This window comes from Zerene cesonia, chromosome 25 (assembly GCF_012273895.1).
Source record: "Zerene cesonia ecotype Mississippi chromosome 25, Zerene_cesonia_1.1, whole genome shotgun sequence".
Taxonomy (NCBI): Eukaryota; Metazoa; Arthropoda; class Insecta; order Lepidoptera; family Pieridae; genus Zerene; species Zerene cesonia.
The window spans coordinates 6388780-6415860 of record NC_052126.1 but is presented as its reverse complement, the minus strand read 5'-3'; the positions used below and the strand labels follow the sequence as shown (position 1 = coordinate 6415860).

The window sequence follows — 27081 nt, the reverse complement described above, 5'->3', positions numbered from 1 at the left end:
AAAAATGCACCGAATGTTTAATCCTGAAGTCATTAATAATTTTTATGTCGAAATTCAATGGAATCGGTTTAGCGGTTTCACACAAACCTTCATTCCCTATTAAAACCCTTTAGGGATTGATTTTTAAAAAACATCGTAGCCTATGTCTTTTTCTGATGTACAAGCTATATCCTTGTAAAGTTTCATTAAAATCCATTCAGTAGTTTTTAAACAAACATCCATTCATAAATACTTACAAATATATACTATCGATAGGATGTTTTTCCACGTACCGCGATGATATGACGTATAGTTCCGTATAAGAATTCTGAATTGTGGAATGTTAGAGTGAGATAGATAGTGTTAGAGTGAGATAAACATAGAGATAACATAAATTAATCATTTCAGATATCGTCCCGATGCCATCAGCCCCCGTGATATTTACCATGTGTGAATTGTACACCAAATATAGATTAAATCGTAGTTATTATGTAATTGTAAATAAAAAAACGTTTTGAGACCTGTTTGACAATTTATTAAGAGTTCTTCTGTTGTTTTATTGTATTTTATTTTGGGTTACAGGTCTTTAAACTTTTAACGCGATTAGATATAGACGTTAGAGAATATGTAAGCTAATTTTAGACGCCAGAGCCATAAATTCATTTATTTAGAGGTTCTCTGAATTCGACTGTATTCTTTGAGTTTCTTACTCGGTAACTCCATAGGTTTTCAATTTTTTACAAATTTTCATCATTTTTATAAGAGACTTAATTTTCCTATTCTTCGAACTAGATAGCGTTGTTTCTTATTTTTAATATGAGCATAAATTTATCACTCTGGTGTGGCAAATAAGTTAATGAAAACTAAACAAATACATTATTTTTATTATATACGATTATAAGTATAGGTTCAATACTGTTGTGATGTTATATAACAAATTTTAATTCTGTAAATTATTTCTTTTACTTTACATTTTATCATTGATTTAATGATATTTTTAGTAATAAACTGGTTGTGTTTTGTAGATTTTTTTGTTTTATTTAATCGCTACCTTTTTTTTATTTCTTAATACTTTTTATTTTTTTCATATTTTTAATGTAGATGGTAGAAATTTTTAAATATAATAACGATAATTTAGAAAAAAAGTTAACGCTAGATTTTACGCAATACTTATGACGAAAAAAACAAATGTTATACCGGATTTAAAAATGAATGTAATGAAACGATGAAAGATAAACTGTGCATCGTATGATAGCTCATATAACAGAGAGATCAAGTTATAATTGCGCAATGAGAGATTTTTATTTAAAGAATGAATGATTTTTATTTTCTTTTTATCAATATCAATTGCAAATTTTACGATAAAAAATAAATATATTTCATGTGTAGTTAGCACATTTAATTTTTTTTACGAAAAATTGTTCGTAATTAAGCCTATTTAAATCCGTTATAAAGCATGTTTTTCCGGCAAATAGCTTCAGATTCCTCAAATATCGCCCCAAATCTAAAAGTTCATGGTTGTGACAATTTTATATTCGAAGTAAAACAGAAATACGATATTATATTACATTAAGAGATATTGAATCTATTATAATAAATAAACTAATGATATGAAAGTATATAAAATTATGCTAAACGTACCTTTAAAAATACCAGAAAATTTTAAAATGATACACCATAAAAATAGTTTTTTTGTTGAAATAGTACCTTCTGTTATCATTGACTATTAAAATAAAAAAAAACAGAATTCAATGATAACAGATGAATATTTTTTCTGGTAGTTTTAAAAGTTCAAATAAATAAGCTAGTCTTATTTTCTTTGCAATGGATATATCGTTAAGGTATACCCAAGAGCCAAAGGCCCCTGGGCTTAGAGTATGCATCTTGTAATGTAATAATTACGCTAAAGTCCTGGACTATGGTGGACTCGGAAATTGCGCAGCGTAATATCGACTGAACTCCAGAGTATTCTGACGAGACACTTTCAATGGCGGGGAAGAAAATGTTGGTTCTCATATCCTTTTCCTAACCCTTCTCAGTCCTTTCCTTCCTCTTGTCAATTTCTTAATCCCTTTAAAATTTAAAGGCATTCATTTGTAGAGGCGTAAGGTCTGCAATCGACCTTACGCCTCTTCAAATGTACATGGACGGTGGTACGCTTACCATCAGACGACCCACCAGCCAAAAATCTGCTCATTTCCCCCTTATAATATAACATTCTTTAAAACATAGTTATATAATAAATGTATGTTGTATTTAAAAGTATATAATTGTTAGATGTGTGGAGAGTATAGTATACTATAGAGGGGTAGTGTATAAATGGAAAATTTTAAACATTTAATTGACTAAAAGTATCAAATAGTTAAATGAAGATGTAATTTTTATTCGTTGTAAATTGTACGTAATATATATATAATCAAACTCTCCTTCCCTAGATAAATAATATGTTTTTATTGATTGTTAAAAGAGATTAATTTAAAGGAAAACAATGTCTCTGCCTGCTCCGCCCTGTGAAAATTCTTATACTAAAAATAAACGTAAATACTACATGCATATATGTCTTGCAGCTTCAGCTTTTTTAATCAATTTACTCCTCGTTATAGTCTGTTGAAAAGTTGTGTTCCGTGACATATGTACTGCTAATGACTTAACGCATTATACTTCGATAGATTATAATTTATAAGCTATCGAAACAATGAAATAAACTATTATTTATAATCTATCGAAATGAAACGATTAAATTGTAATCTAAAGAAAAACTGCGATAAATTCAAGCGACAGACTACAATTTGTTTATATGTTTTCTGTTCGGCGATAAAATTAAAAGCACTTATTAAAGCTTAGTTCTATGAATGTTTGGTTTGAATAAATAAATAATAAATTAAAAATAAATGAAGAATTGGGTTTAAATAAAAATCATGTCTCAACTCAACAAAAAATTGAGTTGATACATTATTTCTAACATAATTTGTTGGGAAAAACGTTATATCACTTTTTTCTATTGTTTAAATTGCATTCTGGGAAAAAAATTAACAATAGTTATCAATAAAATAATGAATCAATACTGCAAAGTTACAGAAATCAAGTATATTTTATATATATTAGTTTTATATTTTGTTCTCTTATTGTAGGTACGGAATAAAAGTGTCATATTAATTTATTTATTTTAATATTAACAAGTGTAAGCACGATCTATATACTTTAGTATATGTTCATCGAATTTTTTATATAACTAACTATGTGGCAGTTAAAACACGTTTTTCCATAAAACGTTGGTAAAATTAGTTACAACCAGTTTTAACTAGGAAAAACACGTTTATACAAAAAATATGCTTTCGTAAATTCGATAAAGATAATTATAATTTTTGAGAGTGACATATTTTAAATGAAATAAAATTTAAATGAATGAATGTCTATCATATGGCGGATCGAACCTTCTAAAAGGTTTTCGAATGTTCTCGAATGTGCTAGAAACAAAGAAAACGAAAGAAAAATCATTTGTCTGTAATATAATTTGCCAAGTGCTTAATGTAATAATAAATATATATATTTATCTGTTTGTACGTGTTTTATTGTTTGAATTATGAATGTGGATAACACACCTTTATATCTAAAAAATATGATATAAGAAAAATTATTGATAAATACTTAAAAGTAGAACATATTGTGCTTCTTAGTCTATATAGTTTTACTTTTTGCTAATAAAGTTTGTTTTTATTGTCAGCCGACTTCAAAATAGGGAGGAATTTATCAATTCGACTGAATTTTTGTGTTCGTTACATCATAACATTTTATTAGGTGAATCGATTTTATGATTATTTTTTTAAAAAAAAGCTGGTGCTGTCATGTGGACCCATTTAAATTTGGTCTATATCTGAAAATTTGATAGCTGTCTAGTATTTTGTTAATCATCATCATCATCATCATCATCATCATCATCATCATCATCAGTCCATATATGTTCCTACTACTGGGACAAAGGCCTCCTATCAGGGTTCAGGCCATAATCCACCACGCTGGCCAAATGCGAGTTGGCAGAGGTCACGTGTCTTCGAATTTTTGATTCTTGGACATGCCGGCCTTCACCGTTTTAAGCGGTGATGTTACACATGCGTAGATAAATTACAAAATAAATTTATTTCCTGCGCACTCGCCTGGTCTCGAACCCCGACTTGTCGATTTTAAGTCCGAGGTCCTCACCAATGAGCCACCACTTATTTATTTGATTTTGTTAATAAATGACATTAATTATACATTTTTATTACTTTTGGTTGAAAGTTAAGCCATATTGCATTTAACTATGCTACACTTATGATATGATTAACTTAAATAAATCCTTCCTGCACAGACAGACGGAAGTTCATTGTGTGTAATAATGTCCATTAGGAGATAAGACGAGACGGGCTTTCAAAATTAGTGTCCATTAACCGGCTTGGATAAAGGAGGTTATGTTTAAGTAAATGTGGTACATATTATTTTATTTAGTAGCTGTAACCCATGACTTCTCTCACGTTATACCCGTGTGAATAGTAGCCAATGTGCTAATCCAGACTAAAAACTATCTCTGTACCAAATTTCATATAGACACGATAAGTTGTTTTCGCGTGAAAGACTCCCAAACATACATCCATCCATATATAGTTAGTTTTATAGAAATCGCTATCATAGCTATCAATTAACAGCCTAATTGGCCTAGCCCCATAGCACGGCGCTATAACTGTATGTTTGTACACATATTTCTCCGTAGCAATTACGTAAACGTATGAATCTTGTAACGTATATTTAATTTTAGATACGTAAAAGGAAAATGAAATCTTTATTATATGTAATATATTTATACATTACTCATTGTGCTAAGCGAGAAACATAAATAACAATAAAGATGCTGTGAGTGTTATTTGTTATGATTCAAACGTAAAACATAATTATTCAATCTAAAGAATCACTTTTATCATAACTAAAGTATGTTCCCATACTGATTCTCTTATTATTTATCATTATCATATAAATATTTCTATGACAGATAGAAAAATGTGATCAAATTTTATAACCATCAGCTAAATGTATTCATTGAAACCACCTTTGTACTTTTCCTACTAATATTATAAATGCGAAAGTTTGTAAGGATGCGTGTGTGTTTGTTACTCTTTCACGCGAAAGTATTGAACCGTTTGCAATGAAATTTGGTACGTAGACGGCTGGACAACAAGAATAACATATAGGCAACTTTTTATCCCGATATTCCTATGGGATACGAACTTACGCGGGTGAAACCGCGGGGCGCAGCTGGTATGGTCTATAAAACTAAAAACACTCAAACATTTTTTTATTCATTTCGACTTCTTATAGAAGCACTTTTGAATCGTCATATTACACAGTTATAACATTTACCACCGGTTCGGAAGGCAGTTTCTACAGAGAAGAGCCGGCAAGAAACTCTGTAGTTGCTCTTTTAAAATAAAACAGGGATGTAAGTGTTGTAGTTAAAACGTTAACGCATAATTTGGGAGTAGGTTCTATGTTCGATTCATAATTTTATCCATATAAAATATTGAATTGCCTGTTAATAGCTTACTAGACCGTGAAGCAAATCGATAAAAAACAGACGTAAAATCTGCCCCATACCCCACAAGGGGACACAGGACTTTACAAACCCAATCAATTAACTTAATCCAGTTTGAAAGAGACAACAAATTCTTAGTTTTTCAAATAAATACTGTTTATTGAGTAGTTTCAGATTATCATGCAAACAAACATACGAACTAGATATACCAGAAATATATTTATCTGTTAATAAGATATACTAATATTGCATGAAAGCCATTATTTAACACTGACGGACTCAGCAATCCATGTGGGTAGTTCTTCTAAGACACAACTTATCGCTACATAGTATAAAACAAAGTCGCTTTCTCTGTTCCTATGTCCCTATGTATGCTTAAATCCTTAAAACTACGCAACGGATTTTGATGGGGTTTTATAATAGATAGAGTGATTCAAGAGTAAAGTTTGTATATAATAACATCTATAAAACTACTCCGAAATTAACGCGTGCGAAGCCGCGGGCAAAAGCTAGTTATTCATATAATAGTGATTTTAATATGTTTTACATTTTATTTCGTCGATATCCAAAGATAATGCAAAGTCTGTATAGAGTTTTGTATAAAATTTTGTATAATAAATTTAGAAATAGAGCATTTTATCGATAAAATACAATATAAATAATAAATCCATTTTTTATTTACTTTAAATCAAATCAAACACAGAAACAAGCCGAAAGAAATAAAGTAATAACCAGAATTAATATAGAACCGTTAAGCGTTTTATTGTTTCAATTTCTTCTATTGATTATGGAAAACACAATGGAAAGCATCTACCTGTATTATCATGAACAAATATTTTGACTTTATTACGTCTATATAATGTTTTAACTCTACAGCAGTGAAATATTACAGAATCGACCACAAGCGCAAGGTCGAGTGACATTCAGTGATGAGTCTCCGCTCGCAATTAGTACTGATAACACGCTGATAACAATCTCGTAGTAGACACGTAACGTTTCTCAATCGTGCCAGTGAAAAAAAATTGGTCATTCCATTTTTAAAATTCGAACGACATTCCAAAAACGAAATAGAATTCAATTTAAAAAATTGTGATTAAATATGGTTTATGAATTGTGACGTTCCAATTTTGAATTCGAGAGTTGGAGCGAAAATGGAAGAAGAAAATTTGATAAAGGACACTGAATATGATCAACTGAACCAAGTGTATGATGAATGTTTGGAATTTCTTAATAAATGTAATGATTCGTACAATGATGATCCCGGATATGAAACTGTGCGAGACAAAACCGATGAAAATAATTCGAAATTAAATAATGATGAAGCAGATAATTATGTGGAACCAAAAATTGATTACGAGGTGGTTAATGAAAAAAAATCTAATGAAAGTTTAAATTCACTACCAGGTGAGACGAAATCTGAAAGATTGCGCCGATTATCGAAACAACTGCCCAAAATTATTATTACTCAAAGCAATTCTAGTTTAGAAAGACGGATCGATGATGCGAAAGAAAGCCATTTCGTGCCCATCATGCGAGCTAAGAAAAAATTTAATGAGGAAAATAGAAAGTGAGTATTAATGTTTCATTTAATTACTAGCTGCGCCCCGCGGTTTCCCCCGCGTAAGTCCGTATCCTGTAGGAATATCGGGATAAAAAGTTGCCTATATGTTATTCCAGTTGTTCAACTTTCTACGCACCAAATTTCATTGCAATCGGTTTATTCGTTTTTGCTTGAAAGAGCAACAAACACACACACACACACACACATCCTTACAAACTTTCGCATTTGTAATATTAGTAGGATTAGTACGAAACTTAATCCTACACACTAACAACCTAAAAACACGCTTTAATAATAGAATCAACTAAAAGCAGAATAATATTTTAATATCAAACAATTGATAATCAATACATGCTTATTACATGATTGAGGACTGGAAAGAAGGAATGGACTGGGAAGGATAAGGAATAGGAAACGAGCCTCCAGCTCCCCCACTCACCGTACGAAACCCAATAGTTTTATTATTTCATATTATATTTAATTATTATTTCCTATTATTTCACGCCGTTTTAATGTGGGGGTGTGGTACTGCCCCGGCGCGAGCTGGCCCAATTCGTGCCGAAGCGTGCTCGACTTCCACAATATAGCTCGTTGAAATATAGTTTAACAAATAACTAGCAGTGAGAAACATTTCCGCTCTTTTATATAATAATATAATATTATACAATAATATAACAAATAGTTAACCATTAAGGCTTATATATTATGTATTTAGTTTGAGTGAAGTCCCGTGTCCCCAACTGGGGTATGGGGCAGATGGTATACATCTGTTTCACTAATCGATTTTCTTTATGAACAAGTAGGTGATCAGCTTCTGTGTCCTGCCAGATCGAGACATTTTTTTTGTGCGTCCCCACCGAGAATCGAACCCAGGACCCCTCGGTTCTAAGCTCACTTGTTAACCACTGTACCAAGGAGGCGGTCTTTGTATTTAGTTTGCTCTCTTTTAACAGACGTTCCCAAAAATTAAATATGTTTTTGTTTTTTTGATTGTGTTATACTTGATAACTTCGTGGATTTTTAACCGATTCGCGTGATATTTGAGTTTGATAGAAAGTTATTGTCATTTGGATCCATTTTAGAATCAGGATCTTCCCCAGAGCCGTCGGTGAACATTTTTGAGAAAACAATTATTTGTGTTTAAGTAGAAATAGTATAAAACTTTTCTCTCTTAAGAGTATATAATAATATTAACTTTATGAAAATTTAACTGTGGTAATTGCTAAATGCGAAATGTTCGTTACATAAGATATTTTAAAACATTATAAATAAATATTTTACTGTGTCGAAATTTTTTATTCACAAATGTTGGTATTTCTAAATCTACTGAATAAATAAAATTCTCGTATCACATTATTCGTTCTCATACTCCTCCGAAACGGCTCTACCGATTTTCATAAAATCTTGTGCATATCGGCAATGTCTAAGAATTGGTCAATATAAATTTTTTGTAGCCCTAAATGATAAGTGTGACGCAGAACAGTGTTTGCTAGTAAATTTCTAAATAAAGGCGTGTTACCATAGAAATAATCAAATACAGCTTCTTAATATTAGAATATAATATACTATCTTTTCGCCCCGGATTTGCTCGTCTTTGCTCGCCATATATAGCCTATGTCACTCAGTGATGTCGCAGCTTTCTAATGGTGAAAGAATTTTTTAAATCCGAATTTTGAGTTTATCCATTACAAACGAACAAACAAATAAACAAAATTACAAATACATCCTCTTTGTAATATTAGTGTAGATGTATACGACATAATCACTTCACACTCATATTATAAACTAGCTGCGCCCCGCGGTTTCACCCGCGTAAGTCCGTATCCCGTAGGAATATCAAATTAATCATATCTTGTGATAGAGTAAACCGATTTCGATTAAACAAAAACTAAGTTATACCTCAAGTTACGTATAATTTTTGTATATAAACATTGTCTGCATTTAATTTGTAGATTTTACGTGATGTACGCACAAACAAACAGACAAACAGACAAAAATTTCAAAAATGATGGAAATGGGTTCTGTTAGTTATCTTTTCACACACTGGCTATTTTTTTTTTCAATTTTTTCAATGTACAAAAATGACTTTTCTACAGATTTATTATATGTATAGATATGAAAGTTTGTTTGTTTGGATGTTTGTCCATCAATCACCCTGTTACTACTGAATGGATTTTGATGAAATGTATATAGACAGGGTATGAGCTGACTTCGGTGATGGAATATTGGTATAAAACAGGAATCATGATATCCAAGCGGAGCCGCGACGAGTGCTAGTACATAAAAATATAATTACATTACGAAACATCGAGCTATTTTCGTACACAGAAATAAGTTTCTGGTATATTGATAAGAGATATTTATTCTATACACGACTTCCAACAAACATTCTTATCAGTGGATTATGCACTTGCTTTTGTGTAAGCAAGAACCTGGCAGATGGCGCGAATACTATAAACCTATAAGCGCTTGTAAATATTACCTGGTGATAGCGTTTACTATCTACAAAATAATTGTTTTCAGTTATGGATGAAAACAAAGAAAAAATACGATTGTGATTTTATGAAACCGCGGTAAAAGTGAATTTTTCACATTATAGATATTTAACTGACGGTCAGACGGTCAGGTGATGGAACTATATGCCGCCATATTGCCCTCGGCTGCTCTGACCAGCGCCTTTCAATGTATCCCCACTCCGCGGCCGACCGTCACGCGACATGCGATATACAGGCCAACAAAATTTGAGACGTTATAATAAAAGTTTCACTTTAACAAAACTTTTTCGCTCTTTATGCGGTGAAGGATCATGATGAAATTGGTTGTATACATAAATTCTTATATGCTTGGCCCGGTGGAAAGGTTTTATACATTTATCATATTGTTAGAAATCAAAAAAGGGGCTACGCTGAATATAAGTTTGATCGTAATAAGTATATACACATCCTACTAATATTATAAAAGATATTGGGTGTGGGGATATGGGCCTGCTTCGTCACGAATCGAGCTAGCTCGCACCGGGGAAGGTACCGCACCCCTATAGATTGGTGTAAAATACGGACGGATGGTTCGGCCGCCTCCTTGGTACTGTGGTTAACGCGTGAGAGTAGAACAGAGAGGTCCTGGGATCGATTCTCGGTGGAAATGCACAACAAAATGCCTCAGCTGAAGCTGACCTACGTGGCCATACGGAAAATCGATCAGTGAAACAGATGTATATCATCTGCCCCATACCCCACTATGGGACACGGGACTTCATTACAGTGCGGATCGTGCGGGTCGTGCGGTGAGGGTGGAAGCTGGAGGCCCGTATCCTTTTCCTAACCATTCCCAATTCTTTATTCTTGTCATAAATCGTATTTTATATTTTTGGTATTATTTACAAAAACCTAGCGACTAATCAATTACAGCAGTATTATTAATAATCGTAATAGTAATTTAAAGATACGTGATTATCTCTACTAGCGGTATAGCCTTCCTCAAGAAATGGGCTGTCTAACACTGAAAAAATTTTTCAAATCGGACCAGTAGTTCCTGAGATTAGTGCGTTCAAACAAACAAACTCTTCAGCTTCATAATGTTAGTATAGATATACGTAGCTTTACTTTTAAAGACTTATTGGCTTAATTTTTATTGTTATATTCAAAATAGTAACTTAAATTGATAAATTTAAATCATCGACATTAACTAGATGTGTTTCGTAATACCCAAACTCGATTTCTTATGTTATATAACAAATATTGGTGCATATTAAACATAGAACATGAATGATTTCCAGAGTACAGAACACAGTACAGCCCAGCAGAAAGAGACACAGCGACTTTCCGAAGAGACTCGTGTCGAAAACGGGAGTGGAAAACGTCGCTTTAATATCAAATGTACCCTTTGAGAAAATTCGTCTTCTTAATGATACGTTCCATACTTTGGTAAGGGATGATTTTATATGTCTTATGTAATAGTTATACTAGTTTACGACATTGGGGCCTTTAAGGAAGGAGCGTATATGTCCCTGAAAGGCCGGCAAAACATCTGTAACACCTCTAGTGTTGCAAGTGTTTATGGGTGGTGGTGACCACTTAACAGGTGGCCCACCTGCTCCTTTGCTTGCTTTGCCATAAAAAACCTATGTTGCCTTTGATAGTTATGTAGTACTAGATTTAATTTTTTATTTTGCACTACATTTTTTTATATTCTTGGTTTCCAAGCAACTTATATGTTTACTAGCTGCGCCCCGCGGTTTCACCCGCGTTAGTCCGTATCACGTAGAAATATCGGTATAAAAAGTTGCCTATATGTTATTCCAATGGTCCAGCTGTCTACGTACCAAATTACATTGCAATCGGTTCAGCAGTTTTTGCGTGAAAGAGCACCAAACGCACACACATCCTTACAAACTTTCGCATTTATAATATTAGTAGGATAATAGTAGCAGAAAACAATGTACAATGAATAACGGCCTATGTATTTATCTATACATAGATACACGAATATTCTAGTGTGATAGGTTAACCAAACAAAACTCTAAATAGAAAAAAGTACAATATTTCCTCCATTGCCGACAATGACATAATAAAAGAATCAAAATGTAATCAGATCAATCTCCGCTGGCGCTGGATAGTGATGGGCACGGTGTTCCTGCACTTCGCTATCTGGCTGGTGTTTGCGGTTTTCTGGTACATAACTGCGCTCGCGCACTACGACTTCGAGCCGGAGCCGCCGCAGCGCCTCTGCGTGACCGGGGGGAAAGACTTCGTGACTATATTCCTGGCGTCCGTTGAGGCGCAGGTATACCTAGACATAGATTCAGACATACTATCTTACTGCAGTCGTAGTCAAATGGGATTTAGGTGTTTCATGGTAAAAAGTAGCCTATATCACTTTAACCTCTTATTTCCAGATATTAAGGTTATAAAACAAAACCGCTCCGTTGCCACGTGAAAGACGGACAAACAAACACACATTAAACATTTTAGTAAGGATATAAATAGATGAAGATATAAATATAAGGTCCAATACTGCTATTGTTACTAACAGCATAATACGCTGATTGATGAAAGGGTTAAAGATATCGAATGCTTAACCAGGATCAAACGTCACTTTCGTTAAAAACGTATTTGATTTTTTTCAAGAGAATTAGCTTATCTTCATCAGTTTTATATATATATGCTTGTCACATACACACATAAGGATAAATGATATTACTGTATTTTTTTCGCAATCGACACTTAAAAAACTTTACAAGCATTTTTAGGGCCACTAGTCTATAAAATGAAATTTACATTGACTTTTGACTAGATTTGACATTTTCCAACGTCGGCGACACATTATAGACTCTTTTATTAGAGTTTAAGACACGTTAACTACAAAATTGGAATCAACCCAGTTATTAAGTCGAATTTGGGAATTGCCAATAACTGTTAATAAGGAACTGTACTATTTACAGACAACGATTGGGTTCGGCGATAGAGCTATTGACGAAGAATGCCCGGAATCTATCTTTCTTTTTGTGATGCAGGTAATCTTAAAAGAAAAAGATCAGACTAATTTATATTAAGTTTTCATGCAGTAGAATCAATTATTGTATAGTTAAAGCAATCGTTTTGTATTGACTGTGTTGTATTGATTTTTATTTAAAGGTGAAATAATTACATGAAAAATTATACAATAATAGAAATATATGATAATAGAAAATTATCTGCTAATTTAGCATTTTCAAAATGAAAAATTATTTTTAACTGAAATATAAGGTTTATTAGACTTGAATATGATAAGGAATTATGTTATCTATGTTTATATCGTTGAAATAAAATTAGACCTATATATATGTAGAGAGAGACTTACATTAGGAAATTTAATACTTTTTAACGGATTTTAAACGCGATTTATCCATTATATTATACGATCACGGGGTCACTGGATCACGTGACTCGTTGTGGTGTTCGAAACGATGGAATAATTGATGTTATTGATAAATCGCGTTTAAATTCCTTGTAATATCTTTCATTTCTAAAAATTCTCATATATTTCTAGCTTATACTAGGCACAGGCTTGTCAGGAGTCCTTACGTGCGTGGTCTATGCAAAATTAACTCGACCAGAGAAGCTATCAAGGGATGGTGTTGGTTTTAGCAAAAAAGCTGTGGTGAGTGCTATAAATTTATAAATATTTCAACCGACTTCAAAAAAGGAGGAGGTTGTTAATTCGATTGTATTTTATTGTGCTTGTTAACTTGTAACTCTTTAAAAATCTCTCTGAATATCCAATTTTATTTAAATATTTTTTTCTACCCTATATTCATCATCAGCCCATATATGTTCCCACTGCTGGGACACAGGCCTCCTATGAGGGTTCAGGCCATAATCCACCACGCTGGCCAAGTGCGGGTTGGCAGATGTCACATGCCGTCGAACTTTTAATTCTTGGACATGCCGGTTTCCTTACGATGTTTTCCTTCACCGTTTAAGCAGTGGTGATGTTATCTTCATGCGCAGATAAATTGAAAAATCAATTTATTTTCTGCGCGCTCGCTCGGTCTCGAACCCCGACTTATCGATTTTGAAGTCCGAAGTTCTCACCACTGAGCCACCACTGCTTTACCCTCAATATTGCGACCAATAAATCATTCCGTTTCAGATCAGCATGCGTGACGGACGTCTGTGCCTCATGTTCCGCGCCTGGGACCTCAATTACGACCACATTATATGTTCCGAATTTACAGCGCATTATATAAATACACGCAAGTAATAAAACATACTATATTTAGCTTGATACTATATAACATATTATGAATTTACTTATTTACATTTTATGTTTTATTTATTTCATTGGTGTCATTACAATAAGTAAGATTTTGTATTATTTAAAAGCCAGTTAAGATTACAAAACAAGATATGACAAATTGTTAGGACTAAAAGTCATTTTTAAATTACATTTCAAGAAACAATAAATAACATTTTATTGTTGATTGGTACAGTTAGCTGTCCCTGTGTGTGGCGTGTGTGTGTGTGTGTGTGTGAATGTGTACTAAAACTGAATTTCTCCTACAAACCTTCATTTTTCACCCAAGTTTATTTTATGTTTTTAATACAAGCTCTTGCCCGCGGCTTCACACACGTTAATTTCGGGGTAGTTAGTTAGTATTTAGAGTAGTTTGATAGAAGTTATTATACATGTAAACCTTCCTCTTGAATCACTCTATTAAAAAAAACACCTAATTAAAATCCGTTGCGTAGTTATAAAGATCTAAGTTTGGCAAAAAGTCGCGGGTTCGAATCCCGCCTCGTGATAAATTTTTTCTATTCTTTCAAAATTTCTCATTTATTAAGCATTTCAATGCTATAAAAAAAAAAAAAAATAATTGTCTTTATTTCCCAGAACAAAAGAGGGCGAAATGATCCGCTACTACGCGCAGTCGCTGCGCCTGCAGCAGCGCCAGTTCCTGCTGTGGCCGGTGACGCTGCTGCACGTCGTGGACTCCGACAGCCCCCTGTACCACGTCACGCCGCAGCAGTTGGCCGATAGTAGGTGTGTTCAATGTCCATACATATAGTATTGTGGCGTTTACGCCTTTATCTATATTCTAATGATAAAGAGGAAAGATTAAATTTTTTGTTTGTTTATAATGGATAGAGTTCAAAAACTATTGGACCGATTTTAAAAATTCCTTCAACATTAGAAAGCTGCTACTTCGCTGAGTGTCATAGGTTTATATACCCTATGTACCACAGGCAAAGCCGGGGCGAACTGCTTGTTATCTCCAGAAATATTCTGCGTTGTCTGTGGCGTTACGGAACACGCTTGACCATTGATTCAACGGACAACCGTTAAGATTTTCATGCTGGACACGGTTCTTATGTTAGACACTATAAGATTTTGTATATTACGTATTTGTAACCAGTAACCATATAAATTTGTGTGATTGTCTCTCTACTTCTGTCGTTAGCTGCAGACCGGTAAGATTGTCAATAAATGCATTCTTCAAGTCCCATACTATAAAGAGGATAGACTTGTGTTTTATAATGTTCTCACACAAAAACTACTCGATTGATTTCAACAATTCTTTCACAATTAGGAACCTGGAACTATGAGTGACATAGGCTGTATATGTAGCTCTTGTATGCGTATATCTCATTTTCCTGGTCGGATTACCTGGATTATATAACTCCCGTGAGTTTACAGGAACAAATGAAACAATTTTGTTAATTAAAGAGTGTTTTAGTTCATTGAACTATATTTTTAATCGTAACTTATAACATTTTCCAGTTTCGAAATAACAGTAAGTCTGAAAGGTGCATCAGCTTCCATGGGCACCTTCACCCAGAGCCAGACATCATACCTGCCGAGGGAGGTGGTCTGGGGGCACAGGTTTCCCTCCGTTGTGAGGTACATTCATTATTTTATCATCATCATCATCAACCCATACATGTTCCCACTGCTGGGACACAGGCCTCCTATGAGGGTTCAGGCAATAATCCACCACGCTGGCCAAGTGCGGGTTGGCAGATGTCACATGCCGTCGAACTTTTGATTCTCGGACATGCCGGTTTCCTCACGAAGTTTTCCTTCACCGTTTTTAGCATCGGTGATGTTATCCATGTTAAGTTTTCAAATGTAGACAATTTTTTATTTCATATTTTTACTTTAGGCTAGTTTGGTATTAGGGTATATGTTCTGTGGGGCAATTTCTAACTAGCTTATTTATATTAATAGATACGACACAAACAAACAGAAGTACGTAATCGACCATCATAAGTTGGACTCTACAGAACCAGTAGACACTCCATATTGCAGTGCTTATCAATTGGAGAGGTTTGTATAATAAATATTCTTACTTATGACTTAAATTTAATGATTTAGGCACTTTAAAATCTTGGTAATAATGTTATTGATAGCTAATTAAGAGTTTTTAACCGACTTTAAAATAGGAGGAGGTTGAGAAATTTCAATGCTATAAAACTAAAAATTAAATTTAGGAGGAGGTTGTCAATACTTTGTATTGGGTTTGTTACGGCAGAACTTCCGACTGGGTTAAACGATTTTAATAGACATTATTTAACATTAGATAGATATAGCATTTGACTACACGCTCACCTGATGGTAAGTAGAGATGCAGTCTATGAAAGGGTATGTTTGTCTAGGTAGAGCTTTTTAAATTGAAAGCTCCCGTATTGTCCAATATAAATTGGAATTAATTCTTACAATTATAAATCAGTATAAGTTTTGATAAAAAAATGCATTCTGACAACATTTATATAGATTATTTGACAGAGAATTAATAGTGGAACCATCTTATCGATGTTTTTACCATACTTGTATTTCCCAAGAACTATTTACCCAATGGAAAAAACTACTTAAAATAAACTAAATAAAAACAAAGGTGTGTGTGCGATTCACACACGATAGAAGTGAAACTTCAAAAACAAATAAATAAAAAAATAAATAAATAAATAAATAAGTAAATCGACAAAAGAATGAGATGAATATATTGTATAAAATATAAAATAGTATGTATATTTCTGTCTCATTCTTTGCCGGCTTCGTTCTACACATTTTTATATTTGTGTCTCTTACCTGTAGTTTTTTCCGTTGCATCAGGTTTGAAATCACAACGATTCTAAAGAAGTTTCACTTCAACAATATTTATAAGTAATATTAAATAGCATTTTTCTTGCAGTGGATCAAAATGTTCAGATAAGTCAGACAGACCCGGGACTCCAGGCAGTTTCAGTGAGAAAATATCCACTTTTCATCTTCAAAGGACGTCATCTTTTAAGAAGAAGCATAACAAAACACATAGTATAACAAAACAGATAATATCAACGTAACTGCGCCCCGCGGTTTCACCCGCGTAAGTCCGTATCCCGTAGGAATGTCGGGATAAAAAGTTGCCTATATGTTATTTCAGTTGTCCAGCTGTCTACTTACCAAATATCATTGCAATCGGTTCAGAAGTTTTTGCGTGAAAGAGCAACAAACACACACACATCCTTACAAACATTCGCATTTATAATATTAGTAGGATAGTAGGACTGATGTGGGAAACATATTGGCATCATCACTTATGCTTGTATATTGAAATTATTCTATTTTCTACTCACCTACTCACTGTTTTCGTGTTTTTGCCAAATAAAGTTATTTTTATGTCAACGAGATTATTAAGCGAGTATTATATTCACTAGCTGTGACCCGCGGTTGAAACCGCGTAAGCATGCTGCGTAACCGTATCCCGTAGGAATATCGGTATAAAAAGTGCCTATCTGTTATTTCAGTTGTCCAGCTATCTTCGAAGCAAAATAGTATTATTATTCACCAATAGATGTCAGGAAAAAAAAACACGAATAAAACACGAATATGACATTATTTCAGTTGTCCAGCTATCTACGAAGCAAAATAGTATTATTATTCACCAATAGATGTCAGGAAAAAAAAACACGAATAAAACACGAATATGACATTTTCTAAAAAAAATTCCTAGCTAGATCAATTTATCGCCCTCGAAAACCCCTATATACTAAATTTCATGAAAATCGTTGTAGCCGATTCCGAGATCCCAATTATATATATATATATATATATATATATATATATATACAAGAATTGCTCGTTTAAAGGTATAAGATTTGACCGCCTCCTTGGTACAGTGGTTAACGCGTGAGCGTAGAACCGAGGAGTCCTGAGTTCAATTGCCAGTGGGGGCGCACAAAAGAATCTACATATTTTATATATCTATATATTGCTAGTTTTAAGCATCATGTCAATATTGATCAATTTTTTTGAATATTGTTATGAAAATACAAGTTTTTCTTTTCTATTCGTTCTATATTTGTAAACTTCTAATTATCTTCCAGACAAAAATACCTACTTATCAAATATTGGACCTAACCTAATAAATTTCCAAAAATTCGTGTCTGAAAATAAAATTTAATTTATAATATAAAGTAATTTATTACTTGGTCAATTGCCTTGCAGTATGCACATCGGTTAATAATATTCTATCTAAACACTAATATTTCCAATTTGTATAAAAAAAACAGACGATTATAACTATTTATTTGTATAAAATATGAATACCTGTATTATCTATAGAATCTCTGTAGTGTCTATACATGTTATGATATTTGTTGTTTTTTTAAACTTCTTAACCAATTTATATGAACATTCTTATGTATTATTTTATGTGCTATCGGTTGATTAAATATAAGCGAAACAAGCTGTGTCGAAGGAAGATCTAAGGTGTGTAAAATTATGTCATGTATTATATTAGTAAACGAGAATAAATATTGAATATTGCATTAATTTTTATTATTTTATTCCTAATAATTATTATTTACAATATAAACAAAAAATTGTGATCTTATTTTTACCAATAATAAAAACTGAAGTTTTTCAGTTTTGTTTGTAAACTTAAAAATTAAAATAACTGCTTTTTACTAAATACCTACGAATATACACGGTACCAAACATGACAATTTTACAGTTTTAATCTCTCTATCTGTTTGATCCGGCTAAACTCTGGAGAGGATTGACCAATTTTGACGAGACTTTGCATCTTCGCAACTATCATTGTCAGGTAACTGGCATGGCGAATAATAAGCTACTAATATTAATAAGCTACTATTTAATTAAATATTCCCACGGGAACATCAGGATTAAGGGAAAAACTCATTAACAGCTAGACGTTTTATCTTATTTAGAAATTGAAATTGAAACGAATTTAATTCTTTTTCTACCCCCGTATTGCGTGAGAAAAATGGGCACATTTTTAGTCTGCATCGAGCAGTCGCCCTGAACGCTTGTTTATCATAAATCCACAATTCGCTTTAATAATTTTGCTTAAATTTGTACAATGTGTTATTCATACTAGCATTTATAAATGTTTTAAGCTGTTGTTAGCTTAACCACAGACAATATAATACTGTTCAAGATAATACTGTAGATTTTACTTAAAAGTTTAAATAAGTAACATATAAAAGCTGTACAAACCAACGAACTGAAACGGGAGATGAGAATTAAGGTACGTGTTTAATTTTTTGTGTTTTCATAGTATTTCCACTTGACTCATTATAGAAATAAACCAAAAAACAAGCGCCTGCTGATAATATACCAATATTATATTTTTTTCGGCTTTTGACAGGCGCAAACACTTTTTCATTTAAATTTTAAATAAACTTCTATCAGTAAACATTCAAGTATATTTAAACAGACCAATATCAAGATGTTAAGTTAAAATTAAATGTAGGAGACATTTACATTTGACATTGTAAGGATCTTAGTATTTTCTTGTTTGATTTTACGTGAGTATTATACACTAGCGGCCCGTAGTTCCTGATATTAATGTGGTCGAACAAACAAACAAACTTTCAGCTTTATAACATTATAGTATATATAGTGTCAAATAATTTAATGTAATCATAGTGTTATATTTCAAAATTTCTTTATTCATACTTCTGTAGTTAAATAACTCTCCATTATTTCGCGAGCCTTGAAACTAAACAAATAACTAATGTGAACGCACGACCTATATTCCAGGCCAGTGTTATTGTTATAAATATATCTGATATAGGTATTCCTTATCTCTAAGGTGCGATATATAATCTTGACATAAGATAAAAACCAGTATTCGAAAATAAACTTAGAATATATTGTGAAAACCAACCTCGTACGAAATAGAAGTGAAAACAATTAAACATCTGTAAATAGTTAAAAAATGTTAGAATTAAATTAATCTATTGATGTAAAACAATGTAGTGGTTTAGTTATAGTTGAATTGAATAAACTCAGTGACACAAAAGTGAACTAAAAATGGCAAACAACAATTATGAAAGTGAAAGACGCGGCAGCAAAAACAGGGCCTTAGAAAGGTCATTAAGCTACTCCGAAGCTATAGGAAATGGTTCTGGGCGCTCGTCCATAGAAATACCAAGAATGGCGAATACGGAAGTCTACGCGAATGAAGAAATGAAAAAACAGTACAGGATATCGCAGACATATGTGGAAGGGAAAGAAATTGCCTTCCCCACGGTTATAACTAACGTCGATACAAAGGTGCCGATCAGTTTTGAAGGCGCTCACGTGTACAGCTCTCAGTCCAGTGAAGGTGACCAAACTGACGATGGCATTATAATGACTATCGATGTGGAAACTGAGAGTCCTAAATCATCGGAAAAGAGGAACATTTCTGATGCATCGACTCGGCCGCTAGTGGGTTCGAGCTCTCCCAATGATACATATGATAGTATAGAACCTGCTGATACACTGAATGATAGTACGTATAATGAAATTCCGTCGTCTTTTGGGTATGCCACTCCGTATACTAGTCGACGGCGAACTGGCAAGAAACGGAGGTAGGTTGGGAATAAATAATTACAAAAAGGAATTACTGTTTCGTTTCGGAACGTCGGTTAAAAAGAAATTGCATTGTTTTATACAAAATTAGCATTTGCCTGCGGCTTCGCACGCTTTAAGTTCGGAGTAGTTTATGTTATTATGCATATAATCCTTCCTCTTGAATCACTCTATCTGTGAGTTTGTTTTATACTATGTAGTGATACAATTGAAAGTATACGGCGACACAATGAAAACACTAAATTGGCCGGTCTGTCTGTCAGTCTATCTGTTATAAGGGCCTAAACCACTAAGCCGATTTGGATGTAATTTAGTTTAGGGACCCGCGTAAAGGACATAGAATAGTTTAAATCAAGAAAAACCCAGTGATTGCCTATATTTTCCTTTGCCTAAGCTAATGCAAAACTATGGGTTCTAAAAAAATAATACAGATAAAATATAGTCAATGTAAATTGAACCTTATGCCTAGGCTATTAAAGCGATTATACCATCACTATTTAATACACACGTGAGTAATATTACTAGGTATTTTTAATTAACAAATACAAAAAACATCTCACAGAAATTCGATAGCATTGAGATATTGAAACATAACTTCATTTTATCAGCTGATAAGATAACAAATTATTTAGTTTTTTGCGAAGTAGGTGAGATATCTAAAATATTTTTTATGTGTTTCCTTAAACACCCGATGATAAAAAAGAAATTTTTAAAGACTTTATGATATTTTCATTTCTCTAGTATAGCGCGAATCTAGCCTCATGGTTGAATTCGTTTTAAATTTTATGAAATCCATCTTTGTACAACCTTTTAATATTAGTATATCTTGATCTTAATCTTTTCAGACGTCAACACGGCATCGGGAGGCAGATTCGTTCCAGAAGGGTGGTGTACAAGGGAGGAGAGGAAAATGTCCCCATCCGAAGCAATATCCCCGCGAAGTCGTTGAAATATTTCCGGGACATCGTGAATACAGTTGTTAGTAAATTGTTTATTTATTCACTCGCTTTTGCTCCAGACTTCGCTCGGTCGAGATAATAAAGCCTCAGGAAAAATACAATTTAATAATTTTGTATCGTATTCAAGTGTTTTAGATAACAAAAAAAATCACGTGATTTCCTTTTTCTATTACTATATATAAGACAATTTACACAACAAAACAAAATACAAATAACCTTATAGGTTATCTTCAAAACATTATTTTTAAGAAAAAAGGTTTCTTTTTAAACATTTATTTTTAACAAAAAAGGTTTTTACACAAAGATCTCTGACTTTCCTATGCTAAAATGGAAGAGAATCAAAACAACTTCCTTTCAAACACAAAAAGCATCACATCATTCGGTAGAAAACCCGCGCAATTATCCAATAACATTACCAAAAAGAATGCAATTGAATTCAGAAGCTTCTATTTTGAATCTCTATTTTTCCTTCATCGTTTTGAGCAGTGGTGATGTACATGCGCAGATAAATTGAAAAATCAATTTATTTTCTGCACGCTCGCCTCTTCTCCAACCCCGACTTGTCTATATTAAGTCCGAGGTCCTCACCACTGAGCCACCATTGTTTATCAAACATAACAGAATTAGTAAATTACTATTAAACCTATATACATTTTAGATAAATAGTAAATGGAGATACCTGATTCTGCTGATGGTGTGCGCCCACTTCGCATTTTGGCTTCTCTTCGCCAGCATCTGGTATGTGGTAACGGCTTCTTATCAAGAGGATATAGGAGATGGGATGGAACACTGCGTCACTGGCACTTCATCTTTCGCCGGTCTACTCATGATGGCTGTAGAGACTCAGGTAATTTACTTCAGTCTGTCGAAATTAATTAATGCGTTGATGTAAATTTACACAAATAACTACTATAGTAAAGTTATACGATAAAAGCCTGATCGAAATCTTTAACTCTTTACCCCCCCCTATTCGCGTCGGGGGTTAATTATGACTGAATTTATGTATATTGTCCTAATTGCATATAAATTAGGAAGTAGTGTAGGATTCACATCATGCCTTATGTGTATGTTACCAAAAAAATTGTAAAGACCGTAAGATTATAGTTGCGGCTAAAATTCCAGCGTAACTGTATGTCCACAAGCGGTGATTCAGAACATACTTACAACCTAATTCTTTATTTTTGCGTAAATAATAATCTATAGATGTTGTAAAGAGTAGAAAAAATTGATCACGAGGCGAGATTCGAGAGTAAAAGAGATTCGTTTGCTAAGGCGGGATTACATAGACAAGAGGCTAGGCGTTGCTACGGTTTGATAAAAAGACAAGTTCTATTCTTTAAAATTTTCTCATTTATGAAAAGGTTTTTTCGTTACTTACGGCGACAAGTAAACACATTAAATAATATAACAGGATACATTTGACTCCATTCGCGTCTATGTACATAATAGAGAAGCCTCACTCTTTTTACAGATGACAATTGGGTATGGAGTTCGATTTCCTAATGAAGAGTGTCCTGAAGCAATCATTGTTATGGTTCTAGAGGTGAGAGTTTATTAAATAAATTAAAAAAACAGTGCTTTTATTTTTAACACGCTTAAAGGCTTTACCTTTTTTATTTTATAACTATTTCATATTAGTTTTTTTTCACAAATTTTCCAAACTGCTAAACATTTGTTGGCTATGATGATTATAGATAACCGACTCCTTTAGACTGGAATTTGATCCACCTCAAACGGACAGCAATTTTGCACATTTTCCCAGGATCGGTGATAATAAAATAATTACCAAACATATCATCCCGATAAAGATCGCCAGGATTTAATGAACTAAGCGAGTTTTTTTATTTATATGTCTTCATTTTTTTTAATTCTTTATGGATCCAATAATTTCAAGATCTAGCATCCATTGCAAGTCCTAAACATTCAATCTATGGTAATTTGGTATGTTCTATGGTAGTTAAATTGCTAAATTTTCTAAGTAAAAGCATGCATATTAACTTTATTATCAACAAGATGATAAATTGTTCCCAGATTGTGGCTGGAACGGCGCTATCCGGGGGTTTGACTAGCTTATTGTTTACTAAACTAGTGCGCCCCAATAAACACGTGTCCTCCGTTGGATTTAGTAAGAAAGCCACGGTAAGTTGGGAATAAATTTAATGTTGTCTATGTCTATTGTTCTTTATGCCATAAGCGGACAACTGAGTTGAAAAGGATAAGGAAAGGATTGACGACTGGAAAGAAGGAATGGACAGGGAAGGGTGAGCAAAAGTAAACGGACCTCCGGCTACCCCATTCAACGAACGAAACACAGTGGCATGCCACTATTTCTGGAGTGTGGTACTTCCCCGGTCATTTAATTCCTTTGAGCAGTAAGTTAGATTTTAAGCAGAAAGCTGCTACTTCACTATCGCAGACTAAGCCGGGGCGGAGCACAATCTTGACACACTAAACATAATACATACTTACTTTCAGGTCTGTCTCCGAGACGGGAAGATGTGTCTACAGTTTCGCGTCTGGGATTTGATGAATGTGCATTTAATTGGGAGCTCCATCACCGCTTATTTATTGAAACCTATTAGGTTAGAGACATTTTTCGCTGTGATCACTTACCATCAGGCAAATCATCATTATCCTGGTACTACATAAAAAATCCTTTTGTGAAGTCCCGTGTCCCTTAGTGGGGTATGGGGCAGATAATGTACATCTGTTTCACTGATCGATTTTTCTTTAGGGACAAGTAGATGATCAGCCTTCTGTGTCCTGACAGACCGAGACATGTTTTTTTGTGCGTCTCCATCGGGAATTGAACCCAGGTCCCCTCGGTTCTACGCTCACGCAAAAAAAAGCTATAACCACTGTACCAAGGAGGCGGTCATAATTTTTTTTTTTTTATAAAAAATCCTTTACCTGATATAAAACTTCTATGAAATGAAAAAATACAATAGTTAATAAGCTTATACGTAATAAACTAGGTAAGGATAATCTATGCCTTCACATTCCAGAACGCTCGAAGGGGAGCTAGTGCCTAACTATATACACCAGCTGAAATTGAAAGAAGCGACGTCCTTCCTGCTCTGGCCAATCGTAGTCGTGCACGAGATTGATCATCAGAGCCCTTTGTATGACCTATCAGCTCAAGATATGATGGATTATAGGTATAATATTAACACTTATAAAAACACTAGTAACTAACTCAGTAGTAACTCTGTCTGTTTTGTTTCTTCTTAACGCCGAAACCACTGGCACTGAACTTCATCCAAATGGATGAAATTTGATACACCGTTAGTTTGAGACCAGAAAAAAGACATAGAATTTGTTTGTCCCAGAAATCCCGCTGAACAAAAACCCCGTTACTGTATACCTTAATAACAAGGGCAAAGTCGCGTACGGAAAACTAGCAATAAATCAACCTATAAGAGATACATAATATTTAATTTTAAGAGAATCCGTTAAACTTTAAAAGGACAGAGCTTTAATATCATTTATATGAAGTACAAGTTTATTATAGCTGGTCAGTAGTTTGGTAAATGCAACATGTTGTTTGGCTTCTTCTTTAGAGCATTCCTCTGACTCTTATTAAAATATGTATGCTGACATTTTTCGAAAAAGATAGGCAGGGCAATAAATTAATTGAATTTAGTTGTACAAAGCTTCTGAGATAATCTTGATCACAACGTGTATCGCACTTACATTTATCTAAAAAGAAATCGTAGGAACTGAACATAAATTGAATTTAAGTGTATGTAGTTTCCATGATTAAGCCTTTTGAGCATTCATTTTGTTTAAAAATTTCTTACATTATCGTGAACAAACTAATTGTTTTACAGATTCGAGATAGTTGTATGTTTGACTGGATCCTCTAAGAGTATGGGCACAGTCACGCAGAGTCGTACGTCTTACTTGTCGAAGGAAATCATTTGGGGGTATCGCTTTAAAAACATTTTGAAGTAAGTAGAGAAAATACTAGCTATGTTTTATTGTGTGACAATAATAAGGTGTGAATTATTCATTATTTATTTCTAATAATGCGTTTTGGAGAGGTTTTACAATGACATAAATGATATAATATACATTTAAAACTCATCTAAATTAATGTCAATGAATAATGAAATAAAATAATATATAATAAGTTATAAATTTATTACTTCCCTGATTAATTTGTATTAGTTTTATTTTCAATTTAGTATTTCACTCGTAACGTAGTTATTGTCTTCTTATTTTTGGTTCGACATTTTATATAGCGCCATCTAGTCTCAAATTAATTACTATAGAATTAGAGACACTAAACAACTGTTTCATAACATTAATTCACCAGCTATTTGGACTACTACTCGTAAGTGTATAAATTAATTGTTGCAAACTAGAAATTTTATATAGTCTTCTTCATTCGAGCCATTTTCATATATAAATTAGAAAAATAACATTTCCAGATATTCAAAAAAAGATGAAGCCTACATCATTGATACCGACAATCTGAACACAGTGGAACAGGTGGAAACGCCGCTCTGCAGCGCTAGCAGACTGAAAGAATTCGAAGAAGATATGAAGTCAGAACAAATTCTGTCTACTCCAGACCTTTCTGTGTCCCCGACTATAATATCGTTGAATCGAGAAGATTCTATTCTCTCGAAGACTGAGGAATCTGTCACGTCAAGCCCTTCGTTAAATAGAACGGGCACGCAGAGGAGTTATGGATGGAATTTTAGACGGTTCTACCCGAAAGGGCAGGACAGGAATGGAGTGGAGTCGTGATTAACTTTTTTATATAGCTGGATCAAATGTCTTATGGCAATTATAAGAGAGATGTAAATTATTAATTGAATTTATATAAACAAAAAAACAATACATTATAGCAAATTAAATAAAAATTAACTGAAATTCCCAAAAACGAAGACATTTTCCTTTTGTTTTCTTATTGCACTTGATATCCTCGTGCTTTCAACAGATTTACGTGTGTTTGAAATTGTAATCTTTTGGTCCCTCTTCAGAATCTGTACCTTCCTTCCTCTATGACCATTAAACTTTAATCAGTAAATCCTTACACAAATTAGCCTTTTTAACAAAAAAAAACTAAACCGCCTACTATATCTTGCTACTTACTACTACTTGCCAGAACTAGACAAAATTGAAATGGGACCTCACGGAGGCACAAAAAATACAGTCGAATTGAGAACACCCTCCGTTTTTGACGTCGGTTGAAAGAGGTATAGAAAAAAAATAGTGTTAGTTTGTTTTAGAACTATTTATTTAGCAACTCCATCGCAAGCTACCATGAATTATTTTTTATTTAGAGGCCTTTTTTGAAAATTAACATAATTTAAATTAAAATGGTTAATTTTTAGATGGATTTTTGGGAGTGGATTTTCATACTCCATGTTTTCTATTTAAAAAATGTAAATATAAAATTTGAATGAATAAAGAATCTGTTTTCTTTCTCATACATTTCAGACCTGTGCCATAATATTTGGAATTTTATTTTAATATCGCCGACTTAAAGTAAAACCACGAGGCACTTTAGTGTACTAACTAGTGTTCCCATAGTTTCATTTACATAGAACATGATGTTATATAGCCTAGAACCTTCCTCAATAAGTGGATTATTCAACACGAAAATATTTTTTCACAACGAACATATAATTCCTGAGATTAGCGCGTTAAAACTAAACAAATACTTC

At 33.3% G+C, this 27081-nt stretch overlaps 2 protein-coding genes across 3 annotated transcripts in view; both read left to right on the top strand.

The window, feature by feature from the left end:
* LOC119836784 overlaps positions 1 to 1003 on the top strand; it is a 25808-nt gene extending 24805 nt beyond the window's left edge. For both annotated transcript variants that reach the window (XM_038362252.1, XM_038362253.1), the window contains one exon: positions 388 to 1003. In XM_038362252.1, coding sequence (XP_038218180.1) covers positions 388 to 433 — 46 coding nt within the window. In that variant the 3' untranslated portion in view covers positions 434 to 1003. The remainder of the gene's footprint in view (positions 1 to 387) is intronic.
* Positions 1004 to 6540: 5537 nt separating this feature from the next.
* LOC119836630 lies at positions 6541 to 26158 on the top strand. The gene is made up of 19 exons (XM_038362013.1): positions 6541 to 7109; positions 10879 to 11026; positions 11694 to 11885; positions 12544 to 12615; positions 13131 to 13241; positions 13734 to 13840; positions 14475 to 14624; positions 15363 to 15482; positions 15810 to 15908; positions 16774 to 16920; positions 19892 to 20443; positions 21290 to 21422; positions 22062 to 22250; positions 22875 to 22946; positions 23435 to 23542; positions 23879 to 23985; positions 24409 to 24561; positions 25234 to 25353; positions 25837 to 26158. The coding sequence occupies exons 1-19, from the start codon at positions 6649 to 6651 to the stop codon at positions 26156 to 26158; spliced, it is 3363 nt and encodes a 1120-aa protein (XP_038217941.1). The 5' UTR covers positions 6541 to 6648.
* Positions 26159 to 27081: the final 923 nt, after the last annotated feature.

Excerpts from the sequence above, each read along its gene's own strand:
- LOC119836630 (XM_038362013.1), top strand. The coding sequence starts at position 6,649 with ATGAATTGTGACGTTCCAATTTTGAATTCGAGAGTTGGAGCGAAAATG. Across the intron at positions 21,423-22,061 it reads GGGACATCGTGAATACAGTT|ATAAATAGTAAATGGAGATA; the intron begins GTTAGTAAATTG and ends TATACATTTTAG. Across the intron at positions 22,947-23,434 it reads TCATTGTTATGGTTCTAGAG|ATTGTGGCTGGAACGGCGCT; the intron begins GTGAGAGTTTAT and ends AATTGTTCCCAG.